Source organism: Oncorhynchus mykiss, unplaced genomic scaffold (genome assembly GCF_013265735.2).
Source record: "Oncorhynchus mykiss isolate Arlee unplaced genomic scaffold, USDA_OmykA_1.1 un_scaffold_331, whole genome shotgun sequence".
NCBI classification, from domain to species: domain Eukaryota; kingdom Metazoa; phylum Chordata; class Actinopteri; order Salmoniformes; family Salmonidae; genus Oncorhynchus; species Oncorhynchus mykiss.
This window is the reverse complement of record NW_023493779.1, coordinates 63,504-85,123: the sequence shown is the minus strand read 5'-3', so window position 1 is coordinate 85,123 and position 21,620 is coordinate 63,504. Positions and strand designations below refer to the sequence as shown.

Sequence of the window (21,620 nt, the reverse complement as noted above, 5' to 3'; positions counted from 1 at the left end):
TCTCTCTCTCTCTCTCTCCTCGCAGCAGGCCCAGTCCTCTCTGTTAGGCTCTAATGGGTGGTCATCTCTCTCTCTCTCTCTCTCCTCCCAGCAGGCCCAGTCCTCTCTGTTAGGATCTAATGAGTGGTCATCTCTCTCTCTCTCTCTCCTCCCAGCAGGCCCAGTCCTCTCTGTTAGGATCTAATGGGTGGTCATCTCTCTCTCTCTCTCTCTCTCTCCTCGCAGCAGGCCCAGTCCTCTCTGTTAGGCTCTAATGGGTGGTCATCTCTCTCTCTCTCTCTCTCCTCCCAGCAGGCCCAGTCCTCTCTGTTAGGATCTAATGAGTGGTCATCTCTCTCTCTCTCTCCTCCCAGCAGGCCCAGTTCTCTCTGTTAGGATCTAATGGGTGGTCATCTCTCTCTCTCTCTCTCCTCCCAGCAGGCCCAGTCCTCTCTGTTAGGATCTAATGAGTGGTCATCTCTCTCTCTCTCTCCTCCCAGCAGGCCCAGTTCTCTCTGTTAGGATCTAATGAGTGGTCATCTCTCTCTCTCTCTCTCCTCCCAGCAGGCCCAGTCCTCTCTGTTAGGATCTAATGGGTGGTCATCTCTCTCTCTCTCTCTCTCTCTCCTCCCAACAGGCCCAGTCCTCTCTGTTGGGATCTAATGGGTGGTCATCTCTCTCTCTCTCTCTCTCTCCTCCCAGCAGGCCCAGTCCTCTCTGTTAGGATCTAATGGGTGGTCATCTCTCTCTCTCTCTCTCCTCCCAGCAGGCCCAGTCCTCTCTGTTAGGATCTAATGGGTGGTCATCTCTCTCTCTCTCCCCCCAGCAGGCCCAGTCCTCTCTGTTAGGATCTAATGGGTTGTCATCTCTCTCTCTCCTCCCAGCAGGCCCAGTCCTCTCTGTTAGGATCTAATGGGTGGTCATCTCTCTCTCTCTCTCTCCTCCCAGCAGGCCCAGTCCTCTCTGTTAGGATCTAATGGGTGGTCATCTCTCTCTCTCGCTCTCTCTCCTCCCAGCAGGCCCAGTCCTCTCTGTTGGATCTGATGGATGTTCCAGAATCGGATTCGGCCGACCCCTGGGGGGCGAGAGGAGGCGCTGCCGCCGCACCAGACCCCTGGCAGGCCTACGGTACACACACACACACACACACACACACACACACACCGTGTCTGAGTACCCGTACTTGTGCTCTAAATGGCAGGTATTTTGGTAATGAGTAAATATAATGTTTTATATTAACATAATGGAGTGCTTTTAAATGCCAGGATGTAAAACTCATTTTGAGGGTTTTCATCTAGTAGAATTCACTGCATCACTAATTAGGAAGAGAATCGTCTTTTTGATATCATGTTGATATCATGTTTAACAACAGCTGATAATCCAGATTAGGGGACACGCTGTTCCCAAATGAACCAATGGGTGGGGTCCCTGACTCAATACAACAGCTGATAATCCAGATTAGGGGACACGCTGTTTCCAAATGAACCACTGGGAGTCCCTGGCACAATACAACAGTATGATAATCCAGATTAGGGGGACATGCTGTTCCCAAATGAACCACTGGGAGTCCCTGGCACAATACAACAGTATGATAATCCAGATTAGGGGACACGTTGTTCCCAAATGAACCACTGGGAGTCCCTGGCACAATACAACAGTATGATAATCCAGATTAGGGGGACACGTTGTTCCCAAATGAACCACTGGGAGTCCCTGGCACAATACAACAGTATGATAATCCAGATTAGGGGACACGTTGTTCCCAAATGAACCACTGGGAGTCCCTGGCACAATACAACAGTATGATAATCCAGATTAGGGGACACGCTGTTCCCAAATGAACCACTGGGAGTTCCTGGCACAATACAACAGTATGATAATCCAGATTAGGGGACACGTTGTTCCCAAATGAACCACTGGGAGTCCCTGGCACAATACAACAGTATGATAATCCAGATTAGGGGGATGAGCTGTTCCCAAATGAACCACTGGGAGTCCCTGGCACAATACAACAGTATGATAATCCAGATTAGGGGGATGAGCTGTTCCCAAATGAACCACTGGGAGTCCCTGGCACAATACAACAGTATGATAATCCAGATTAGAGGGACACGCTGTTCCCAAATGAACCACTGGGAGTCCCTGGCACAATACAACAGTATGATCATCCAGATTAGGGGGATGAGCTGTTCCCAAATGAACCACTGGGAGTCCCTGGCACAATACAACAGTATGATAATCCAGATTAGGGGGACATGCTGTTCCCAAATGAACCACTGGGAGTCCCTGGCACAATACAACAGTATGATCATCCAGATTAGGGGGATGAGCTGTTCCCAAATGAACCACTGGGAGTCCCTGGCACAATACAACAGTATGATAATCCAGATTAGGGGGACATGCTGTTCCCAAATGAACCACTGGGAGTCCCTGGCACAATACAACAGTATGATAATCCAGATTAGGGGGACACGCTGTTCCCAAATGAACCACTGGGGGAGTACCTGGCACAATACAACAGTATGATAATCCAGATTAGGGGGACGAGCTGTTCCCAAATGAACCACTGGGAGTCCCTGGCACAATACAACAGTATGATAATCCAGATTAGGGGGATGAGCTGTTCCCAAATGAACCACTGGGAGTCCCTGGCACAATACAACAGTATGATAATCCAGATTAGGGGGACGAGCTGTTCCCAAATGAACCCAGGACACGGGGACCAGTGGGGGACAGGGACCAGTGGGGGACAGGGACCAGTGGGGGACAGGGACCAGTGGGGGACAGGGACCAGTGGGGACAGGGACCAGTGGGGGAAGGGGACAGGGACCAGTGGGGGAAGGGGACAGGGACCAGTGGGTTTATCAGTGGGGAAGGGGACAGGGACCAGTGGGGGACAGGGACCAGTGGGGGACGGGGACAGGGACCAGTGGGGGAAGGGGACAGGGACCAGTGGGGGAAGGGGACAGGGACCAGTGGGTTTATCAGTGGGGATGGGGACAGGGACCAGTGGGGGACAGGGACCAGTGGGGGACAGGGACCAGTGGGGGACAGGGACCAGTGGGGGAAGGGGACAGGGACCAGTGGGGGAAGGGGACCGAGGACCAGTGGGTGACAGGGACCAATGGGTTTGTCAGTGTGGAAGGGGACAGGGACCAGTGGGGGGAAGGGGACAGGGACCAGTGGGGGACAGGGACCAGTGGGGGAAGGGGACAGGGACCAGTGGGGGAAGGGGACCGGGGACCAGTGGGTGACAGGGACCTGTGGGTTTGTCAGTGTGGAAGGGGACAGGGACCAGTGGGGGACAGGGACCAGTGGGGGACAGGGACCAGTGGGTTTGTCAGTGTGGAAGGGGACAGGGACCAGTGGGGGAAGGGGCAAGGGACCAGTGGGGGACAGGGACCAGTGGGGGAAGGGGAGAAGGGGGGGAAGGGGACCAGTGGGGGACAGGGACCAGTGGGGGAAGGGGACCGGGGACCAGTGGGTGACAGGGACCAGTGGGGGACAGGGACCAGTGGGTTTGTCAGTGTGGAAGGGGACAGGGACCAGTGGGGGGAAGGGGACGGGGACCAGTGGGTTTGTCAGTGTGGAAGGGGACAGGGTCCAGTGGGTTTGTCAGTGTGGAAGGGGACAGGGACCAGTGGGGGGAAGGGGACGGGGACCAGTGGGTTTGTCGGTGTGGAAGGGGACAGGGACCAGTGGGTTTGTCAGTGTGGAAGGGGACAGGGACCAGTGGGTTTGTCAGTGTGGAAGGGGACAGGGACCAGTGGGGGGAAGGGGACGGGGACCAGTGGGTTTGTCGGTGTGGAAGGGGACAGGGACCAGTGGGTTTGTCGGTGTGGAAGGGGACAGGGACCAGTGTGGAAGGACAGGGACTGTCTGTCTCCTCTACACCTGCAGTTGTCAGAACAGTGGGTTTGTCAGTGTGGAAGGGGACAGGGACCAGTGGGTTTGTCGGTGTGGAAGGGGACAGGGACCAGTGTGGAAGGACAGGGACCAGTGTGGAAGGACAGGGACTGTCTCTGTCTCCTCTACACCTGCAGTTGTCAGAACAGTGGCTCTTTGTTCAGCAGGAATGCTGCTATACTGGTCCTGACATATCTACTGAGAGGGGGGAGAGAGAGAGAGACGGGGGGGTGGAGAGAGGCGGGGGGGTGTAGAGAGAGAGGCGGGGGGGTGGAGAGACGGGGGGAGAGGCGGGGGGTGTAGAGAGAGGCGGGGGGAGAGGCGGGGGGGGTGGAGAGAGACGGGGGGGTGGAGAGAGCGAGGCGGGGGGTGTAGAGTGCGAGGCGGGGGGGGTAGAGAGCGAGGCGGGGGGAGAGGCGGGGGTGTAGAGAGAGACTGGGTGAGAGGCGGGGGGTGTAGAGAGAGAGGCGGGGGGAGGAGAGAGAGACGGGGTGTAGAGAGAGACGGGGAGAGAGACGGGGGGTGGAGAGAGAGGCGGGGGTGGAGAGAGACGGGGGGAGAGGCGGGGGTTGGGGTGAGAGACGGGGGGAGAGGCGGGGGTTGGGGGGAGAGGCGGGGGGTGGGGAGACTGGTGAGAGGCGGGGGTTGGAAAGAGATGGGGGAGAGGCGGGGGGTGGAAAGAGACTGGGGGAGAGGAGGGGGGGAGAGGCGGGGGGTGGAGAGATGGGGAGGGTGGAGAGAGAGGGGGGGGAGGGCGGAGAGAGGGGGGGGACAGAGAGAGGGGAGGGGGAGGGCGGAGAGAGAGGGGGGGACTGAGAGAGAGGGGGGATGCCGGAGAGAGAGGGGGGGAGGATGGAGAGGGGGGGGGGCTGAGAAAGAGAGAAGGGGGGACTGAGGGGGGAGAATGGAGAGGGGGGGTGGAGAAAGAGAGAGGGGGGGACAGAGGGGGGACTGAGGGGGGGAGGACGGAGAGGGGGACGGAGAGAGAGGGGGTCGGAGAGAGAGAGAAGGGGGGGACTGAGGGGGGGATGGAGAGAGAGGGGGGAGGACAGAGAGGGGGGGACAGAGAGAGAGGGGGGGGACTGAGAGAGAGAGGGGGGGAGGACGGAGAGGGGGGGGGACAGAGAGAGAGAGGGGGGGGGGAGGACGGAGAGGGGGGAGAGAGATGTTAGTCGTCCAGAACAGTAGTGATCTGAAAACGATGGAACAGCATTGTGACAGACAGCAGGAATGACTTGTCATCTGTCTACTGGGGTGGGACTCATGTTGTGCCTGTGTGTCCAGGTGCAGCCCCAACGCCAGTGGCTCCAGTAGACCCCTGGGGGCCCCCGTCCTCCTCTGTTCCCCCCATGAAGAGCAGTGATCCCTGGGGAACCAACCCTGCTCCTGACCCCTGGGGTTCTGGAGGAACCTCCTACGCAGGTACACCTCAACACCAGGGTTTAGTTGGCCGGTAGTAGCTGGTACACCTCAACACCAGGGTTTAGTTAGCCGGTAGTAGCTGGCTCCTACACCTCAACACCAGGGTTTAGTTAGCCGGTAGTAGCTGGCTCCTACACCTCAACGCCAGGGTTTAGTTAGCCGGTAGTAGCTGGCTCCTACACCTCAACACCAGGGTTTAGTTAGCCGGTAGTAGCTGGCTCCTACACCTCAACGCCAGGGTTTAGTTAGCCGGTAGTAGCTGGCTCCTACACCTCAACACCAGGGTTTAGTTAGCCGGTAGTAGCTGGCTCCTACACCTCAACACCAGGGTTTAGTTAGCCGGTAGTAGCTGGCTCCTACACCTCAACGCCAGGGATTAGTTAGCCGGTAGTAGCTGGCTCCTACACCTCAACACCAGGGTTTAGTTAGCCGGTAGTAGCTGGCTCCTACACCTCAACACCAGGGTTTAGTTAGCCGGTAGTAGCTGGCTCCTATACCTCAACACCAGGGTTTAGTTAGCCGGTAGTAGCTGGCTCCTACACCTCAACACCAGGGTTTAGTTAGCCGGTAGTAGCTGGCTCCTACACCTCAACACCAGGGTTTAGTTAGTCGGTAGTAGCTGGCTCCTATACCTCAACACCAGGGTTTAGTTAGCCGGTAGTAGCTGGTACACCTCAACACCAGGGTTTAGTTAGCCGGTAGTAGCTGGCTCCTACACCTCAACACCAGGGTTTAGTTAGCCGGTAGTAGCTGGCTCCTACACCTCAACGCCAGGGTTTAGTTAGCCGGTAGTAGCTGGCTCCTACACCTCAACACCAGGGTTTAGTTAGCCGGTAGTAGCTGGCTCCTACACCTCAACACCAGGGTTTAGTTAGCCGGTAGTAGCTGGCTCCTACACCTCAACGCCAGGGATTAGTTAGCCGGTAGTAGCTGGCTCCTACACCTCAACACCAGGGTTTAGTTAGCCGGTAGTAGCTGGCTCCTACACCTCAACACCAGGGTTTAGTTAGCCGGTAGTAGCTGGCTCCTACACCTCAACACCAGGGTTTAGTTAGCCGGTAGTAGCTGGCTCCTATACCTCAACACCAGGGTTTAGTTAGCCGGTAGTAGCTGGCTCCTACACCTCAACACCAGGGTTTAGTTAGCCGGTAGTAGCTGGCTCCTACACCTCAACACCAGGGTTTAGTTAGCCGGTAGTAGCTGGCTCCTACACCTCAACACCAGGGTTTAGTTAGCCGGTAGTAGCTGGCTCCTACACCTCAACACCAGGGTTTAGTTAGCCGGTAGTAGCTGGCTCCTACACCTCAACACCAGGGTTTAGTTAGCCGGTAGTAGCTGGCTCCTACACCTCAACACCAGGGTTTAGTTAGCCGGTAGTAGCTGGTACACCTCAACACCAGGGTTTAGTTAGTCGGTAGTAGCTGGTACACCTCAACACCAGGGTTTAGTTAGCCGGTAGTAGCTGGCTCCTATACCTCAACACCAGGGTTTAGTTAGCCGGTAGTAGCTGGCTCCTACACCTCAACACCAGGGTTTAGTTAGCCGGTAGTAGCTGGCTCCTACACCTCAACACCAGGGTTTAGTTAGTCGGTAGTAGCTGGCTCCTATACCTCAACACCAGGGTTTAGTTAGCCGGTAGTAGCTGGTACACCTCAACACCAGGGTTTAGTTAGCCGGTAGTAGCTGGTACACCTCAACACCAGGGTTTAGTTGGCCGGTAGTAGCTGGCTCTTACACCTCAACACCAGGGTTTAGTTATCCGGTAGTAGCTGGTACACCTCAACACCAGGGTTTAGTTAGCCGGTAGTAGCTGGCTCCTACACCTCAACACCAGGGTTTAGTTAGCCGGTAGTAGCTGGCTCCTACACCTCAACACCAGGGTTTAGTTAGCCGGTAGTAGCTGGCTCCTACACCACAACACCAGGGTTTAGTTAGCCGGTAGTAGCTGGCTCCTACACCTCAACACCAGGGTTTAGTTAGCCGGTAGTAGCTGGTACACCTCAACACCAGGGTTTAGTTAGCCGGTAGTAGCTGGTACACCTCAACACCAGGGTTTAGTTAGCCGGTAGTAGCTGGTACACCTCAACACCAGGGTTTAGTTGGCCGGTAGTAGCTGGCTCCTACACCTCAACACCAGGGTTTAGTTATCCGGTAGTAGCTGGTACACCTCAACACCAGGGTTTAGTTAGCCGGTAGTAGCTGGCTCCTACACCTCAACACCAGGGTTTAGTTAGCCGGTAGTAGCTGGCTCCTACACCTCAACACCAGGGTTTAGTTAGCCGGTAGTAGCTGGCTCCTACACCACAACACCAGGGTTTAGTTAGCCGGTAGTAGCTGGCTCCTACACCTCAACACCAGGGTTTAGTTAGCCGGTAGTAGCTGGCTCCTACACCTCAACACCAGGGTTTAGTTAGCCGGTAGTAGCTGGCTCCTACACCTCAACACCAGGGTTTAGTTAGCCGGTAGTAGCTGGCTCCCACACCTCAACGCCAGGGTTTAGTTAGCCGGTAGAAGCTGGCTCCTACACCTCAACACCAGGGTTTAGTTAGCCGGTAGTAGCTGGCTCATACACCTCAACACCAGGGTTTAGTTAGCCGGTAGTAGCTGGCTCCTACACCTCAACACCAGGGTTTAGTTAGCCGGTAGTAGCTGGCTCATACACCTCAACACCAGGGTTTAGTTAGACGGTAGTAGCTGGCTCCTACACCTCAACACCAGGGTTTAGTTAGCCGGTAGTAGCTGGCTCCTACACCTCAACACCAGGGTTTAGTTAGCCGGTAGTAGCTGGCTCCCACACCTCAACGCCAGGGTTTAGTTAGCCGGTAGAAGCTGGCTCCTACACCTCAACACCAGGGTTTAGTTAGCCGGTAGTAGCTGGCTCATACACCTCAACACCAGGGTTTAGTTAGCCGGTAGTAGCTGGCTCATACACCTCAACACCAGGGTTTAGTTAGCCGGTAGTAGCTGGCTCCTACACCTCAACACCAGGGTTTAGTTAGCCGGTAGTAGCTGGTACACCTCAACACCAGGGTTTAGTTAGCCGGTAGTAGTTGGCTCCTATACCTCAACACCAGGGTTTAGTTAGCCGGTAGTAGCTGGCTCCTACACCTCAACACCAGGGTTTAGTTAGCCGGTAGTAGCTGGCTCTTACACCTCAACACCAGGGTTTAGTTAGTCGGTAGTAGCTGGCTCCTATACCTCAACACCAGGGTTTAGTTAGCCGGTAGTAGCTGGTACACCTCAACACCAGGGTTTAGTTAGCCGGTAGTAGCTGGCTCCTACACCTCAACACCAGGGTTTAGTTAGCCGGTAGTAGCTGTCTCCTTTACCTCAACACCAGGGTTTAGTTAGCCGGTAGTAGCTGGCTCCTACACCTCAACACCAGGGTTTAGTTAGCCGGTAGTAGCTGGCTCCTACACCTCAACACCAGGGTTTAGTTGGCCGGTAGTAGCTGGCTCCTACACCTCAACACCAGGGTTTAGTTAGCCGGTAGTAGCTGGCTCCTACACCTCAACACCAGGGTTTAGTTAGCCGGTAGTAGCTGGCTCCTACACCTCAACACCAGGGTTTAGTTAGCCGGTAGTAGCTGGCTCCTACACCTCAACGCCAGGGTTTAGTTAGCTGGTAGTAGCTGGCTCCTACACCTCAACACCAGGGTTTAATTAGCCGGTAGTAGCTGGCTCATACACCTCAACACCAGGGTTTAGTTAGCCGGTAGTAGCTGGCTCCTACACCTCAACACCAGGGTTTAGTTAGCCGGTAGTAGCTGGTACACCTCAACACCAGGGTTTAGTTAGCCGGTAGTAGCTGGCTCCTATACCTCAACACCAGGGTTTAGTTAGCCGGTAGTAGCTGGCTCCTACACCTCAACACCAGGGTTTAGTTAGCCGGTAGTAGCTGGCTCCTACACCTCAACACCAGGGTTTAGTTAGCCGGTAGTAGCTGGCTCCTATACCTCAACACCAGGGTTTAGTTAGCCGGTAGTAGCTGGTACACCTCAACACCAGGGTTTAGTTATCCGGTAGTAGCTGGCTCCTACACCTCAACACCAGGGTTTAGTTATCCGGTAGTAGCTGGTACACCTCAACACCAGGGTTTAGTTAGCCGGTAGTAGCTGGCTCCTACACCTCAACACCAGGGTTTAGTTATCCGGTAGTAGCTGGTACACCTCAACACCAGGGTTTAGTTATCCGGTAGTAGCTGGCTCCTACACCTCAACACCAGGGTTTAGTTAGCCGGTAGTAGCTGGCTCCTACACCTCAACACCAGGGTTTAGTTAGCCGGTAGTAGCTGGCTCCTACACCTCAACACCAGGGTTTAGTTAGCCGGTAGTAGCTGGCTCCTACACCTCAACACCAGGGTTTAGTTAGCCGGTAGTAGCTGGCTCCTACACCTCAACACCAGGGTTTAGTTAGCCGGTAGTAGCTGGCTCCTACACCTCAACACCAGGGTTTAGTTAGTCGGTAGTAGCTGGCTCCTATACCTCAACACCAGGGTTTAGTTAGCCGGTAGTAGCTGGTACACCTCAACACCAGGGTTTAGTTAGCCGGTAGTAGCTGGCTCCTACACCTCAACACCAGGGTTTAGTTAGCCGGTAGTAGCTGTCTCCTTTACCTCAACACCAGGGTTTAGTTAGCCGGTAGTAGCTGGCTCCTACACCTCAACACCAGGGTTTAGTTAGCCGGTAGTAGCTGGCTCCTACACCTCAACACCAGGGTTTAGTTGGCCGGTAGTAGCTGGCTCCTACACCTCAACACCAGGGTTTAGTTAGCCGGTAGTAGCTGGCTCCTACACCTCAACACCAGGGTTTAGTTAGCCGGTAGTAGCTGGCTCCTACACCTCAACACCAGGGTTTAGTTAGCCGGTAGTAGCTGGCTCCTACACCTCAACGCCAGGGTTTAGTTAGCTGGTAGTAGCTGGCTCCTACACCTCAACACCAGGGTTTAATTAGCCGGTAGTAGCTGGCTCATACACCTCAACACCAGGGTTTAGTTAGCCGGTAGTAGCTGGCTCCTACACCTCAACACCAGGGTTTAGTTAGCCGGTAGTAGCTGGTACACCTCAACACCAGGGTTTAGTTAGCCGGTAGTAGCTGGCTCCTATACCTCAACACCAGGGTTTAGTTAGCCGGTAGTAGCTGGCTCCTACACCTCAACACCAGGGTTTAGTTAGCCGGTAGTAGCTGGCTCCTACACCTCAACACCAGGGTTTAGTTAGCCGGTAGTAGCTGGCTCCTATACCTCAACACCAGGGTTTAGTTAGCCGGTAGTAGCTGGTACACCTCAACACCAGGGTTTAGTTATCCGGTAGTAGCTGGCTCCTACACCTCAACACCAGGGTTTAGTTATCCGGTAGTAGCTGGCTCCTACACCTCAACACCAGGGTTTAGTTATCCGGTAGTAGCTGGCTCCTACACCTCAACACCAGGGTTTAGTTATCCGGTAGTAGCTGGTACACCTCAACACCAGGGTTTAGTTATCCGGTAGTAGCTGGCTCCTACACCTCAACACCAGGGTTTAGTTAGCCGGTAGTAGCTGGCTCCTACACCTCAACACCAGGGTTTAGTTAGCCGGTAGTAGCTGGCTCCTACACCTCAACACCAGGGTTTAGTTAGCCGGTAGTAGCTGGCTCCTACACCTCAACACCAGGGTTTAGTTAGCCGGTAGTAGCTGGCTCCTACACCTCAACACCAGGGTTTAGTTAGCCGGTAGTAGCTGGCTCCTACACCTCAACACCAGGGTTTAGTTAGCCGGTAGTAGCTGGCTCATACACCTCAACACCAGGGTTTAGTTAGCCGGTAGTAGCTGGCTCCTATACCTCAACACCAGGGTTTAGTTAGCCGGTAGTATCTGGCTCCTACACCTCAACACCAGGGTTTAGTTAGCCGGTAGTAGCTGGCTGCTACACCTCAACACCAGGGTTTAGTTAGTCGGTAGTAGCTGGCTCCTATACCTCAACACCAGGGTTTAGTTAGCCGGTAGTAGCTGGTACACCTCAACACCAGGGTTTAGTTAGCCGGTAGTAGCTGGCTCCTACACCTCAACACCAGGGTTTAGTTAGCCGGTAGTAGCTGGCTCCTACACCTCAACACCAGGGTTTAGTTAGCCGGTAGTAGCTGGCTCCTACACCTCAACACCAGGGTTTAGTTAGCCGGTAGTAGCTGGCTCCCACACCTCAACGCCAGGGTTTAGTTAGCCGGTAGAAGCTGGCTCCTACACCTCAACACCAGGGTTTAGTTAGCCGGTAGTAGCTGGCTCATACACCTCAACACCAGGGTTTAGTTAGCCGGTAGTAGCTGGCTCCTACACCTCAACACCAGGGTTTAGTTAGCCGGTAGTAGCTGGTACACCTCAACACCAGGGTTTAGTTAGCCGGTAGTAGTTGGCTCCTATACCTCAACACCAGGGTTTAGTTAGCCGGTAGTAGCTGGCTCCTACACCTCAACACCAGGGTTTAGTTAGCCGGTAGTAGCTGGCTCCTACACCTCAACACCAGGGTTTAGTTAGTCGGTAGTAGCTGGCTCCTATACCTCAACACCAGGGTTTAGTTAGCCGGTAGTAGCTGGTACACCTCAACACCAGGGTTTAGTTAGCCGGTAGTAGCTGGCTCCTACACCTCAACACCAGGGTTTAGTTAGCCGGTAGTAGCTGTCTCCTTTACCTCAACACCAGGGTTTAGTTAGCCGGTAGTAGCTGGCTCCTACACCTCAACACCAGGGTTTAGTTAGCCGGTAGTAGCTGGCTCCTACACCTCAACACCAGGGTTTAGTTGGCCGGTAGTAGCTGGCTCCTACACCTCAACGCCAGGGTTTAGTTAGCCGGTAGTAGCTGGCTCCTACACCTCAACGCCAGGGTTTAGTTAGCCGGTAGTAGCTGGCTCCTACACCTCAACACCAGGGTTTAATTAGCCGGTAGTAGCTGGCTCATACACCTCAACACCAGGGTTTAGTTAGCCGGTAGTAGCTGGCTCCTACACCTCAACACCAGGGTTTAGTTAGCCGGTAGTAGCTGGTACACCTCAACACCAGGGTTTAGTTAGCCGGTAGTAGCTGGCTCCTACACCTCAACACCAGGGTTTAGTTAGCCGGTAGTAGCTGGCTTCTATACCTCAACACCAGGGTTTAGTTAGCCGGTAGTAGCTGGCTCCTACACCTCAACACCAGGGTTTAGTTAGCCGGTAGTAGCTGGCTCATACACCTCAACACCAGGGTTTAGTTAGCCGGTAGTAGCTGGCTCCTACACCTCAACACCAGGGTTTAGTTAGCCGGTAGTAGCTGGCTCCTACACCTCAACACCAGGGTTTAGTTAGCCGGTAGTAGCTGGCTCCTACACCTCAACACCAGGGTTTAGTTAGCCGGTAGTAGCTGGCTCCTACACCTCAACACCAGGGTTTAGTTAGCCGGTAGTAGCTGGCTCCTACACCTCAACACCAGGGTTTAGTTAGCCGGTAGTAGCTGGCTCATACACCTCAACACCAGGGTTTAGTTAGCCGGTAGTAGCTGGCTCCTATACCTCAACACCAGGGTTTAGTTAGCCGGTAGTATCTGGCTCCTACACCTCAACACCAGGGTTTAGTTAGCCGGTAGTAGCTGGCTGCTACACCTCAACACCAGGGTTTAGTTAGTCGGTAGTAGCTGGCTCCTATACCTCAACACCAGGGTTTAGTTAGCCGGTAGTAGCTGGTACACCTCAACACCAGGGTTTAGTTAGCCGGTAGTAGCTGGCTCCTACACCTCAACACCAGGGTTTAGTTAGCCGGTAGTAGCTGGTACACCTCAACACCAGGGTTTAGTTAGTCGGTAGAAGCTGGCTCCTACACCTCAACACCAGGGTTTAGTTAGCCGGTAGTAGCTGGCTCATACACCTCAACACCAGGGTTTAGTTAGCCGGTAGTAGCTGGCTCCTACACCTCAACACCAGGGTTTAGTTAGTCGGTAGTAGCTGGCTCCTATACCTCAACACCAGGGTTTAGTTAGCCGGTAGTAGCTGGTACACCTCAACACCAGGGTTTAGTTAGCCGGTAGTAGCTGGCTCCTACACCTCAACACCAGGGTTTAGTTAGCCGGTAGTAGCTGTCTCCTTTACCTCAACACCAGGGTTTAGTTAGCCGGTAGTAGCTGGCTCCTACACCTCAACACCAGGGTTTAGTTAGCCGGTAGTAGCTGGCTCCTACACCTCAACACCAGGGTTTAGTTGGCCGGTAGTAGCTGGCTCCTACACCTCAACGCCAGGGTTTAGTTAGCCGGTAGTAGCTGGCTCCTACACCTCAACGCCAGGGTTTAGTTAGCTGGTAGTAGCTGGCTCCTACACCTCAACACCAGGGTTTAATTAGCCGGTAGTAGCTGGCTCATACACCTCAACACCAGGGTTTAGTTAGCCGGTAGTAGCTGGCTCCTACACCTCAACGCCAGGGTTTAGTTAGCCGGTAGTAGCTGGTACACCTCAACATCAGGGTTTAGTTAGCCGGTAGTAGCTGGCTCCTACACCTCAACACCAGGGTTTAGTTAGCCGGTAGTAGCTGGTACACCTCAACACCAGGGTTTAGTTAGCCGGTAGTAGCTGGCTCCCACACCTCAACGCCAGGGTTTAGTTAGCCGGTAGTAGCTGGCTCCTACACCTCAACACCAGGGTTTAGTTATCCGGTAGTAGCTGGTACACCTCAACACCAGGGTTTAGTTAGCCGGTAGTAGCTGGCTCCTACACCTCAACACCAGGGTTTAGTTAGCCGGTAGTAGCTAGCTCCCACACCTCAACGCCAGGGTTTAGTTAGCCGGTAGTAGCTGGTACACCTCAACACCAGGGTTTAGTTAGCCGGTAGTAGCTAGCTCCTACACCTCAACACCAGGGTTTAGTTAGCCGGTAGTAGCTGGTACACCTCAACACCAGGGTTTAGTTAGCCGGTAGTAGCTGGCTCCTACACCTCAACACCAGGGTTTAGTTAGCCGGTAGTAGCTGGTACACCTCAACACCAGGGTTTAGTTAGCCGGTAGTAGCTGGCTCCTACACCTCAACGCCAGGGTTTAGTTAGCCGGTAGTAGCTGGCTTTTGGACCAAAATAATCATAATGGAAAAAGCCTATTCTTATTTTCAAATTTAAATAAAATTCACAGCGGCCAATTGTTTGAAACCTGGATATTTTCGTTCATGTTTTGAGGTAATGTTTACCCTTTTAAAGTAGCATCGTCAAAACCCAACTTGAGATGTTTAGGGAGTTACTTCATCAAGATTTCCTCGTGGGCTGTTGAATCCAGCATTTCTGTCCTCTTCTACTGGTTTTCAAATCAACTTTCTTTCGTTGTCCGGAAGCCAAAGGTACAATCCTAGTCGTATTGACGACCCGTTGTGTGGAGCCGGGTCCCGGTCGGTATTGAGGGCGGGCCCCGGTCCCGGTCGGTATTGAGGGCGGGCCCCGGTCCCGGCCGGTTTTGATTGCGGGCTCAAATGTCTGCGTCAGTAAGTTTTCAACCCACAGTTGAAACTGGAGCAGCAGCACGACCAGGTGGACTGGGGACAACAAGGACTCATCAGCCAGGGGTAACCTGTCTCTCTCTCTCTGTAATCCTCTAGGTGATGGTCGGGGTCTCTCCTCCCTGACTAGTGGTACCGGGGACCTGTTTGACCCTCTGCCCAACAGGAAGACCCCAGAGTCCTTCCTGGGTCCTAATGCAGCATTGGTCAACCTGGACTCACTGGTCACCAAGCCTCCTCAGCCTGCTCCTATTGTCAACCCCTTCCTCGCTGCCGCAGGTACCGACACCCCCCTGTACCGACACCCCCCTGTACCGACACCCCCCTGTACCGACACCCCCCTGTACCGAGACACCCAGTACTGGGCAGATGGTACACCAGCGGTCCTCTGGGACCCCCCCAAGGGGTACACATTTTGGGTTTTTGGCCCCATATCAAAGCTTGATGATTAGTTTTATTTAAATCATGTCCCCAAAATGTCCATTTTATTTGGCGCGTTTGATTCAGAACCGGTTCCAACTCCCCCCAACATGCCTACAAAGGATATAATAAGTGACCTGTAAACTTGGTCCAAACATTTCAAACAACGTTCCAGATCCAAACTTAGGTATTTTAAAACGTAAATAATCGATCAAATTTAAGATGGGATGAACTGCGTTCAGTACCGGGCGAAAACAAAGTGAAGCACGTTCCACTTGAGTCCCTCTGAGTGACACATGGAAAGAACAGGACTACTTTCTCACAAGAAAAAACAGCAACCAATTTCTAAAGACTGTTGACATCTAGTGGCAGCCTTAGGAACTGCAGGCAAATTACTGTTAAAACGGCCTTGCCATAGAAAAACGCATTGAGCTCAAAACAACATTTTCCCTGGATGGATTGTGCTCGGGGTTTCGCCTGCCAAATCAGTTATGTTATACTCACAGACATTTAGAAACTTCAGAAGGTTTCAGTTAATGTTGTTCACAGTCAAACAGTTTATTTTATTTTTACATTTTTTTCCCCCCAATTTCGTGGTGTCTAATTGTTTTAGTAGCTACTATCTTGTCTCATCGCTACAACTCCCGTACGGGCTCGGGAGAGACGACGGTTGAAAGTCATGCGTCCTCCGATACACAACCCAACCAAGCCGCACCGCTTCATAACACAGCGTGCATCCAACCCGGGAAGCCAGCCGCACCAATGTGTCGGAGGCTACACCGTGCACCTGGCGACCTTGGTTGGAATGCACTGCGCCCGGCCCGCCACAGGAGTCACTGGTGCGCGATGAGACAAGGACACCCCTACCGACCAAACCCTCCCTAACCCGGGCGACGCTAGGCCAATTGCAACCTCCCGGTCGCGGCTGGTTACGACAGAGCCTGGGCGCGAACCCAGAGTCTCTGGTGGCACAGTTAGACTTCCCTAAGAAGTGTTAAAGTACACAAGATAAAATAAATAAGCATAAATATGGGTGGTATTTACAATGGTGTTTGTTCTTCACTGGTTGCCCTTTTCTCGTGGCAACAGGTCACAAATCTTGCTGCTGTGATGGCACACTGTGGAATTTCACCCAGTAGATATGGGAGTTTATCAAAATTGGATTTGTTTTCGAATTCTTTGTGGATCTGTGTAATCTGAGGGAAATATGTCTCTCTAATATGGGCATTGGGCAGGAGGTTAGGAAGTGCAGCTCAGTTTCCACCTCATTTTGTGGTCAGTGTTGCACATAGCCTGTCTTCTCTTGAGAGCCATGTCTGCCTACGGCGGCCTTTCTCAATAGCAAGGCTATGCTCACTGAGTCTGTACATAGTCTCAATCTCTCTCTCTGGTGTTTGGTAATGCTGATGTCTTCTCTGTGTTCTGTTTGTCTCTCCTGTGTCTCCTTAGGAGCCGCCCCTGTAGCCGCCCCCCAGGCCAACCCCTTCCAGATGGGCCAGCCTAACCCCCCTACCCTAAACCAGATGAGAGTCAGCCCTATGCCAGGCCTGAGTCTGGGAGGGGGAGCAGGGTTCAGCAGCTTGTCCTCCATGGTAGACCCTCTGCCCCCCCTGACGGGCCACATGGTGCCCGGGGTTGGAGGGATGGGGGGTTTCCCGGCCTCTATGCCTCTGACCCAGCCCCTCTTCGGCTCAGCTCTGCCCCCCACAGCTGGCACACAGCCCCCCGGGACCACTAACCCCTTCTTGTTGTGAGGAACGCCTCAACTACACCCCCCCCCAACAAGACAACACCCCTGGACTCCTCTCCTGTTTTTCCACCCCCCCTCTCCTCTTCCTCCCTCTTCCTCTCTCTCTTCCTCTCTCCCCTCTGCTCTTCCTCTCTCTCTTCCTCTCTCTCTTCCTCTCTCCCCTCTGCTCTTCCCCTCTCCACTCTGCTCTTCCTCTCTCCCCTCTCCCTCTCTGTTCTCTCTCTCCTCTTCCTTTCTCTCTCTCCTCTTCCTTTCTCTCTCTCCTCTTCCTTTCTCTCTCTCCTCTTCCTTTCTCTCTCTCTCCTCTTTCTTTCTCTCTCCTCTCTCCCCTCTTCCTCTCTCTCCTCTTCCTCTCTCTCCTCTCCCCTCTTCCTCTCTCTCCTCTCCCCTCTTCCTCTCTCCCCTCTGCTCTTCCTCTCTCTCTCCTCTTCCTCTCTCTCCTCTTCTCTTCCTCTCTCCTCTCCCTCTGTCTTATATCAGATACTGTATCCTGTAGACAGTATTCCTGGCTGTTCTGACTGTTTTTAATGCTAGTCTGATCATAGAGTGAATCTAACTAAACTTGTACAACCCCAGGTGTGTGTGTGTGTACTAAGCAGGGATTTTGCACATGCTTAATTAGCTGTGACTGTTGCTTCACCGTTAGTCCTTAGCTGGAGACGACTCCACTGCCAGGTACACTGTGTTACTACCCCCCCCACCCCGTTACCGGCCACAACTTGTGAGGTCACTGCTTAGCGACCTATGACCCTGACACACAGCCACATGTGAATTTCCCCCCTCCCCCCCGAGGTCAACGTGTGAATTTTCACCCTCCCCCCCCGAGGTCAACGTGTGAATTTTCACCCCCCCGAGGTCAACGTGTGAATTTTCACCCCCCCCCCCCCCCCGAGGTGAACGTGTGAATTTTCACCCCCCGAGGTCAACGTGTGAATTTTCACCCCCCCCCCGAGGTCAACGTGTGAATTTCCACCCCCCCCGAGGTCAACGTGTCAATTTTCACCCCCCCCCCCCCCGAGGTCAACGTGTGAATTTTCACCCCCCCCCCCCCCCCCCCCCCCCGAGGTCAACGTGTGAATTTTCACCCCCCCCCCCCCGAGGTCAACGTGTGAATTTTTACCCCCCCGAGGTCAACGTGTGAATTTTCACCCCCCCGAGGTCAACGTGTGAATTTTCACCCCCCCCGAGGTCAACGTGTGAATTTTCACCCCCCCGAGGTCCACGTGTGAATTTTCACACCCCCCCCCCCCCCCCGAGGTCAACGTCTGAATTTTCACCCCCCCTGAGGTCAACGTGTGAATTTTCACCCCCCCTGAGGTCCACGTGTGAATTTTCACCCCCCCGCAAATGTATATATGAACTTTAACCCCTGAGGTCAACGTATATATGAACTTTAACCCCTGAGGTCAACGTATATGAACTGGTGACTGGGTGGATGAACTTTCTCAGAAGAGGAAGAGACTGTGTTTATTTGGGAGTAAAAGACTCAAGGGACTTGTTTCAGTAGACTAAAGATGTCTGTTATTATACAACTGTCTGGAGTCCTTTAGGCCCCCCCCCCCCCCCGGCTGGAGTCCTTTAGGGCCCCCCCCCTAGAGTCCTTTAGGGCCCCCCACCCGGCTGGAGTCCTTTAGGGCCCCCCCACCCGGCTGGAGTCCTTTAGGCCCCCCCCCCCCCGGCTGTAGTCCTTTAGGCCCCCCCCCCCGGCTGGAGTCCTTTAGGCCCCCCCCCCCCCGGCTGGAGTCCTTTAGTTAACCTCTTGACTCCAGGACTGTGGTTAACGGGGCCCTAACCTCTGACTCCAGGACTGTGGTTAACGTGGCCCTAACCTCCACCATTTAGAGACTGGAGTTAACATCTGACTCCAGGACTGTGGTTAACTGGCTGAATATTAGTAATCTCACATCTTATAATCATCTTTATATTGCTACTACACTGTCTGTCTGTAACCATCTATCTCCTAGTGTAACTGACCTGTCTGTCTGTAACCATCTATCTCCTAGTGGAACTGACCTGTCTGTCTGTAACCACCTATCTCCTAGTGGAACTGACCTGTCTGTCTGTAACCACCTATCTCCTAGGGTAACTGACCTGTCTGTCTGTAACCATCTATCTCCTAGTGGAACTGACCTGTCTGTAACCATCTATCTCCTAGGGTAACTGACCTGTCTGTCTGTAACCATCTATCTCCTAGTGTAACTGACCTGTCTGTCTGTAACCATCTATCTCCTAGTGGAACTGACCTGTCTGTCTGTAACCATCTATCTCCTAGTGTAACTGACCTGTCTGTCTGTAACCACCTATCTCCTAGTGGAACTGACCTGTCTGTCTGTAACCACCTATCTCCTAGGGTAACTGACCTGTCTGTCTGTAACCATCTATCTCCTAGTGGAACTGACCTGTCTGTCTGTAACCACCTATCTCCTAGTGGAACTGACCTGTCTGTCTGTAACCACCTATCTCCTAGTGGAACTGACCTGTCTGTCTGTAACCACCTATCTCCTAGGGTAACTGATCTGTCTGTCTGTAACCACCTATCTCCTAGTGTAACTGATCTCTGTCTGTAACCATCTATCTCCTAGGGTAACTGACCTGTCTGTCTGTAACCACCTATCTCCTAGTGGAACTGACCTGTCTGTCTGTAACCACCTATCTCCTAGTGGAACTGACCTGTCTGTCTGTAACCATCTATCTCCTAGTGGAACTGACCTGTCTGTCTGTAACCATCTATCTCCTAGTGGAACTGACCTGTCCTAGACTACACAACCTGTCTGTCTGTCTGTAACCATCTATCTCCTAGTGTAACTGACCTGTCCTAGACTACACAACCTGTCTGTCTGTAACTACCTAGTACCCTCCCCTGGACTGGTATTACAACTGAGACAGACAGGGGGCCCTTTCTACCTAGTACCCTCCCCTGGACTGGTATTACAGCTGAGACAGACAGGGGGCCCTTTCTACCTAGTACCCTCCCCTGGACTGGTATTACAGCTGAGACAGACAGGGGGCCCTTTCTACCTAGTACCCTCCCCTGGACTGGTATTACAGCTGAGACAGACAGGGGGTTCTACCTAGTACCCTCTCCTGGACTGGTATTACAGCTGACACAGACAGGGGGCCCTTTCTACCTAGTACCCTCCCCTGGACTGGTATTACAGCTGAGACAGACAGGGGGTTCTACCTAGTACCCTCTCCTGGACTGGTATTACAGCTGAGACAGACAGGGGGCCCTTTCTACCTAGTACCCTCCCCTGGACTGGTATTACAGCTGAGACAGACAGGGGGTTCTACCTAGTACCCTCTCCTGGACTGGTATTACAGCTGACACAGACAGGGGGCCCTTTCTACCTAGTACCCTCCCCTGGACTGGTATTACAGCTGAGACAGGGGGCCCTTTCTACCTAGTACCCTTCCCTGGACTGGTATTACAGCTGAGACAGACAGGGGGCCCTTTCTACCTAGTACCCTTCCCTGGACTGGTATTACAGCTGAGACAGACAGGGGGCCCTTTCTACCTAGTACCCTCCCCTGGACTGGCATTACAGCTGAGACAGACAGGGGGCCCTTTCTACCTAGTACCCTCCCCTGGACTGGTATTATAGCTGAGACAGGGGGCCCTTTCTACTCAGGCACAGGGAGGGGCAGCTCAGAACGTGAGGGGGGGGGGGGGGGGGGGTGTTTGTGGTCCTGGGTGATTCTCTGCAACAACAACTAAAATGGATTTTAAAAAGGAAAGTGTAACGATGGTCCTTCTGTGTTAGCGGTTGAAAATGTGGTTTTGTCAGGTCTTCCTCTTCTGATGCTATGATGCCTCGTTCTGTCTGTGTGTAGTCTGGTGCTGTGAGGTTACTAGGCTTCACAGACAACAGTCTGGTTACTAGGCTTCACAGACAACAGTCTGGTGCTGTGAGGTTACTAGGCTTCACAGACAACTGTCTGGTGCTGTGAGGTTACTAGGCTTCACAGACAACAGTCTGGTGCTGTGAGGTTACTAAGCTTCACAGACAACAGTCTGGCGCTGTGAGGTTACTAAGCTTCACAGACAACAGTCTGGTTACTAGACTTCACAGACAACAGTCTGGTTACTAAGCTTCACAGACAACAGTCTGGCGCTGTGAGGTTACTAAGCTTCACAGACAACAGTCTGGTGCTGTGAGGTTACTAGGCTTCACAGACAACAGTCTGGCGCTGTGAGGTTACTAGGCTTCACAGACAACAGTCTGGTTACTAGGCTTCACAGACAACAGTCTGGTTACTAGGCAACATTATGACACTCCTTCCTGTCTGAAAGCGTCCCCATGTTCAGAATTATATTTGCATTCTCACTCTAGTCTTTATTTACACATTTAATATTTCCTGGGAGCTGCTTGTGTCTGGATGGTGTGCTAACCTGTTTGACATTATAATAATGTAATATAATTTATATCGTTTGTATTATCCTAACATAATATTGTGGGTCTTTTTATTCTGTAATTTCTTCCTGGGGGGTTTTATAGGATCCGGGGGGGGGGGGGGTATATTAACACCAGTCTAAACCAGCTTCACCTGGAGCTGCTATGGGACAATAAAATGGATCACTTTCAGCGCTGACGTCTCCATGTGTGGCCTGTTTCTCTCTCTCGTGTGTTTGTGTGTGTGTGGCCTGTTTCTCTCTCTCTCTCTCTCTCTCTCGTGTG

General features: G+C 53.2%; 1 protein-coding gene and 2 long non-coding RNA genes across 6 annotated transcripts in view; 2 read left to right on the top strand and 1 right to left on the bottom strand.

Annotated features, from left to right (window-relative positions):
• LOC110510849 (epsin-2) overlaps nucleotides 1-17,102 on the top strand; it is a 51,931-nt gene extending 34,829 nt beyond the window's left edge. Inside the window, exons 7-10 of one of the 2 annotated variants that reach the window (XM_036973833.1) lie at nucleotides 999-1,107; nucleotides 5,170-5,307; nucleotides 14,874-15,053; nucleotides 16,644-17,102. In XM_036973833.1, the coding sequence (XP_036829728.1) occupies nucleotides 999-1,107; nucleotides 5,170-5,307; nucleotides 14,874-15,053; nucleotides 16,644-16,948 (732 nt within the window). In that variant the 3' untranslated portion in view covers nucleotides 16,949-17,102. Of the gene's footprint in view, nucleotides 1-995; nucleotides 1,108-5,169; nucleotides 5,308-14,873; nucleotides 15,054-16,643 lie in introns of both variants that reach the window. The other variant, XM_036973832.1, reaches the window with a different exon arrangement.
• Nucleotides 17,103-18,949: 1,847 nt separating this feature from the next.
• Nucleotides 18,950-20,545, bottom strand: LOC118951563. Its single transcript, XR_005042961.1, has 3 exons — nucleotides 19,849-20,545; nucleotides 19,537-19,791; nucleotides 18,950-19,226 (listed from the first exon to the last, which is right to left on the bottom strand). It is a non-coding gene; the product is annotated as an uncharacterized LOC118951563 (long non-coding RNA).
• Nucleotides 20,546-20,555: 10 nt separating this feature from the next.
• LOC118951564 lies at nucleotides 20,556-21,531 on the top strand. 3 transcript variants are annotated; one of them, XR_005042964.1, is made up of 3 exons: nucleotides 20,556-20,845; nucleotides 20,894-20,921; nucleotides 20,970-21,531. It is a non-coding gene; the product is annotated as an uncharacterized LOC118951564 (long non-coding RNA). The 3 variants fall into 3 exon arrangements; XR_005042963.1 differs by having other exon boundaries at nucleotides 20,556-20,789; nucleotides 20,894-21,531; XR_005042962.1 differs by having other exon boundaries at nucleotides 20,894-21,531.
• The last annotated feature ends 89 nt before the right edge of the window (nucleotides 21,532-21,620 follow it).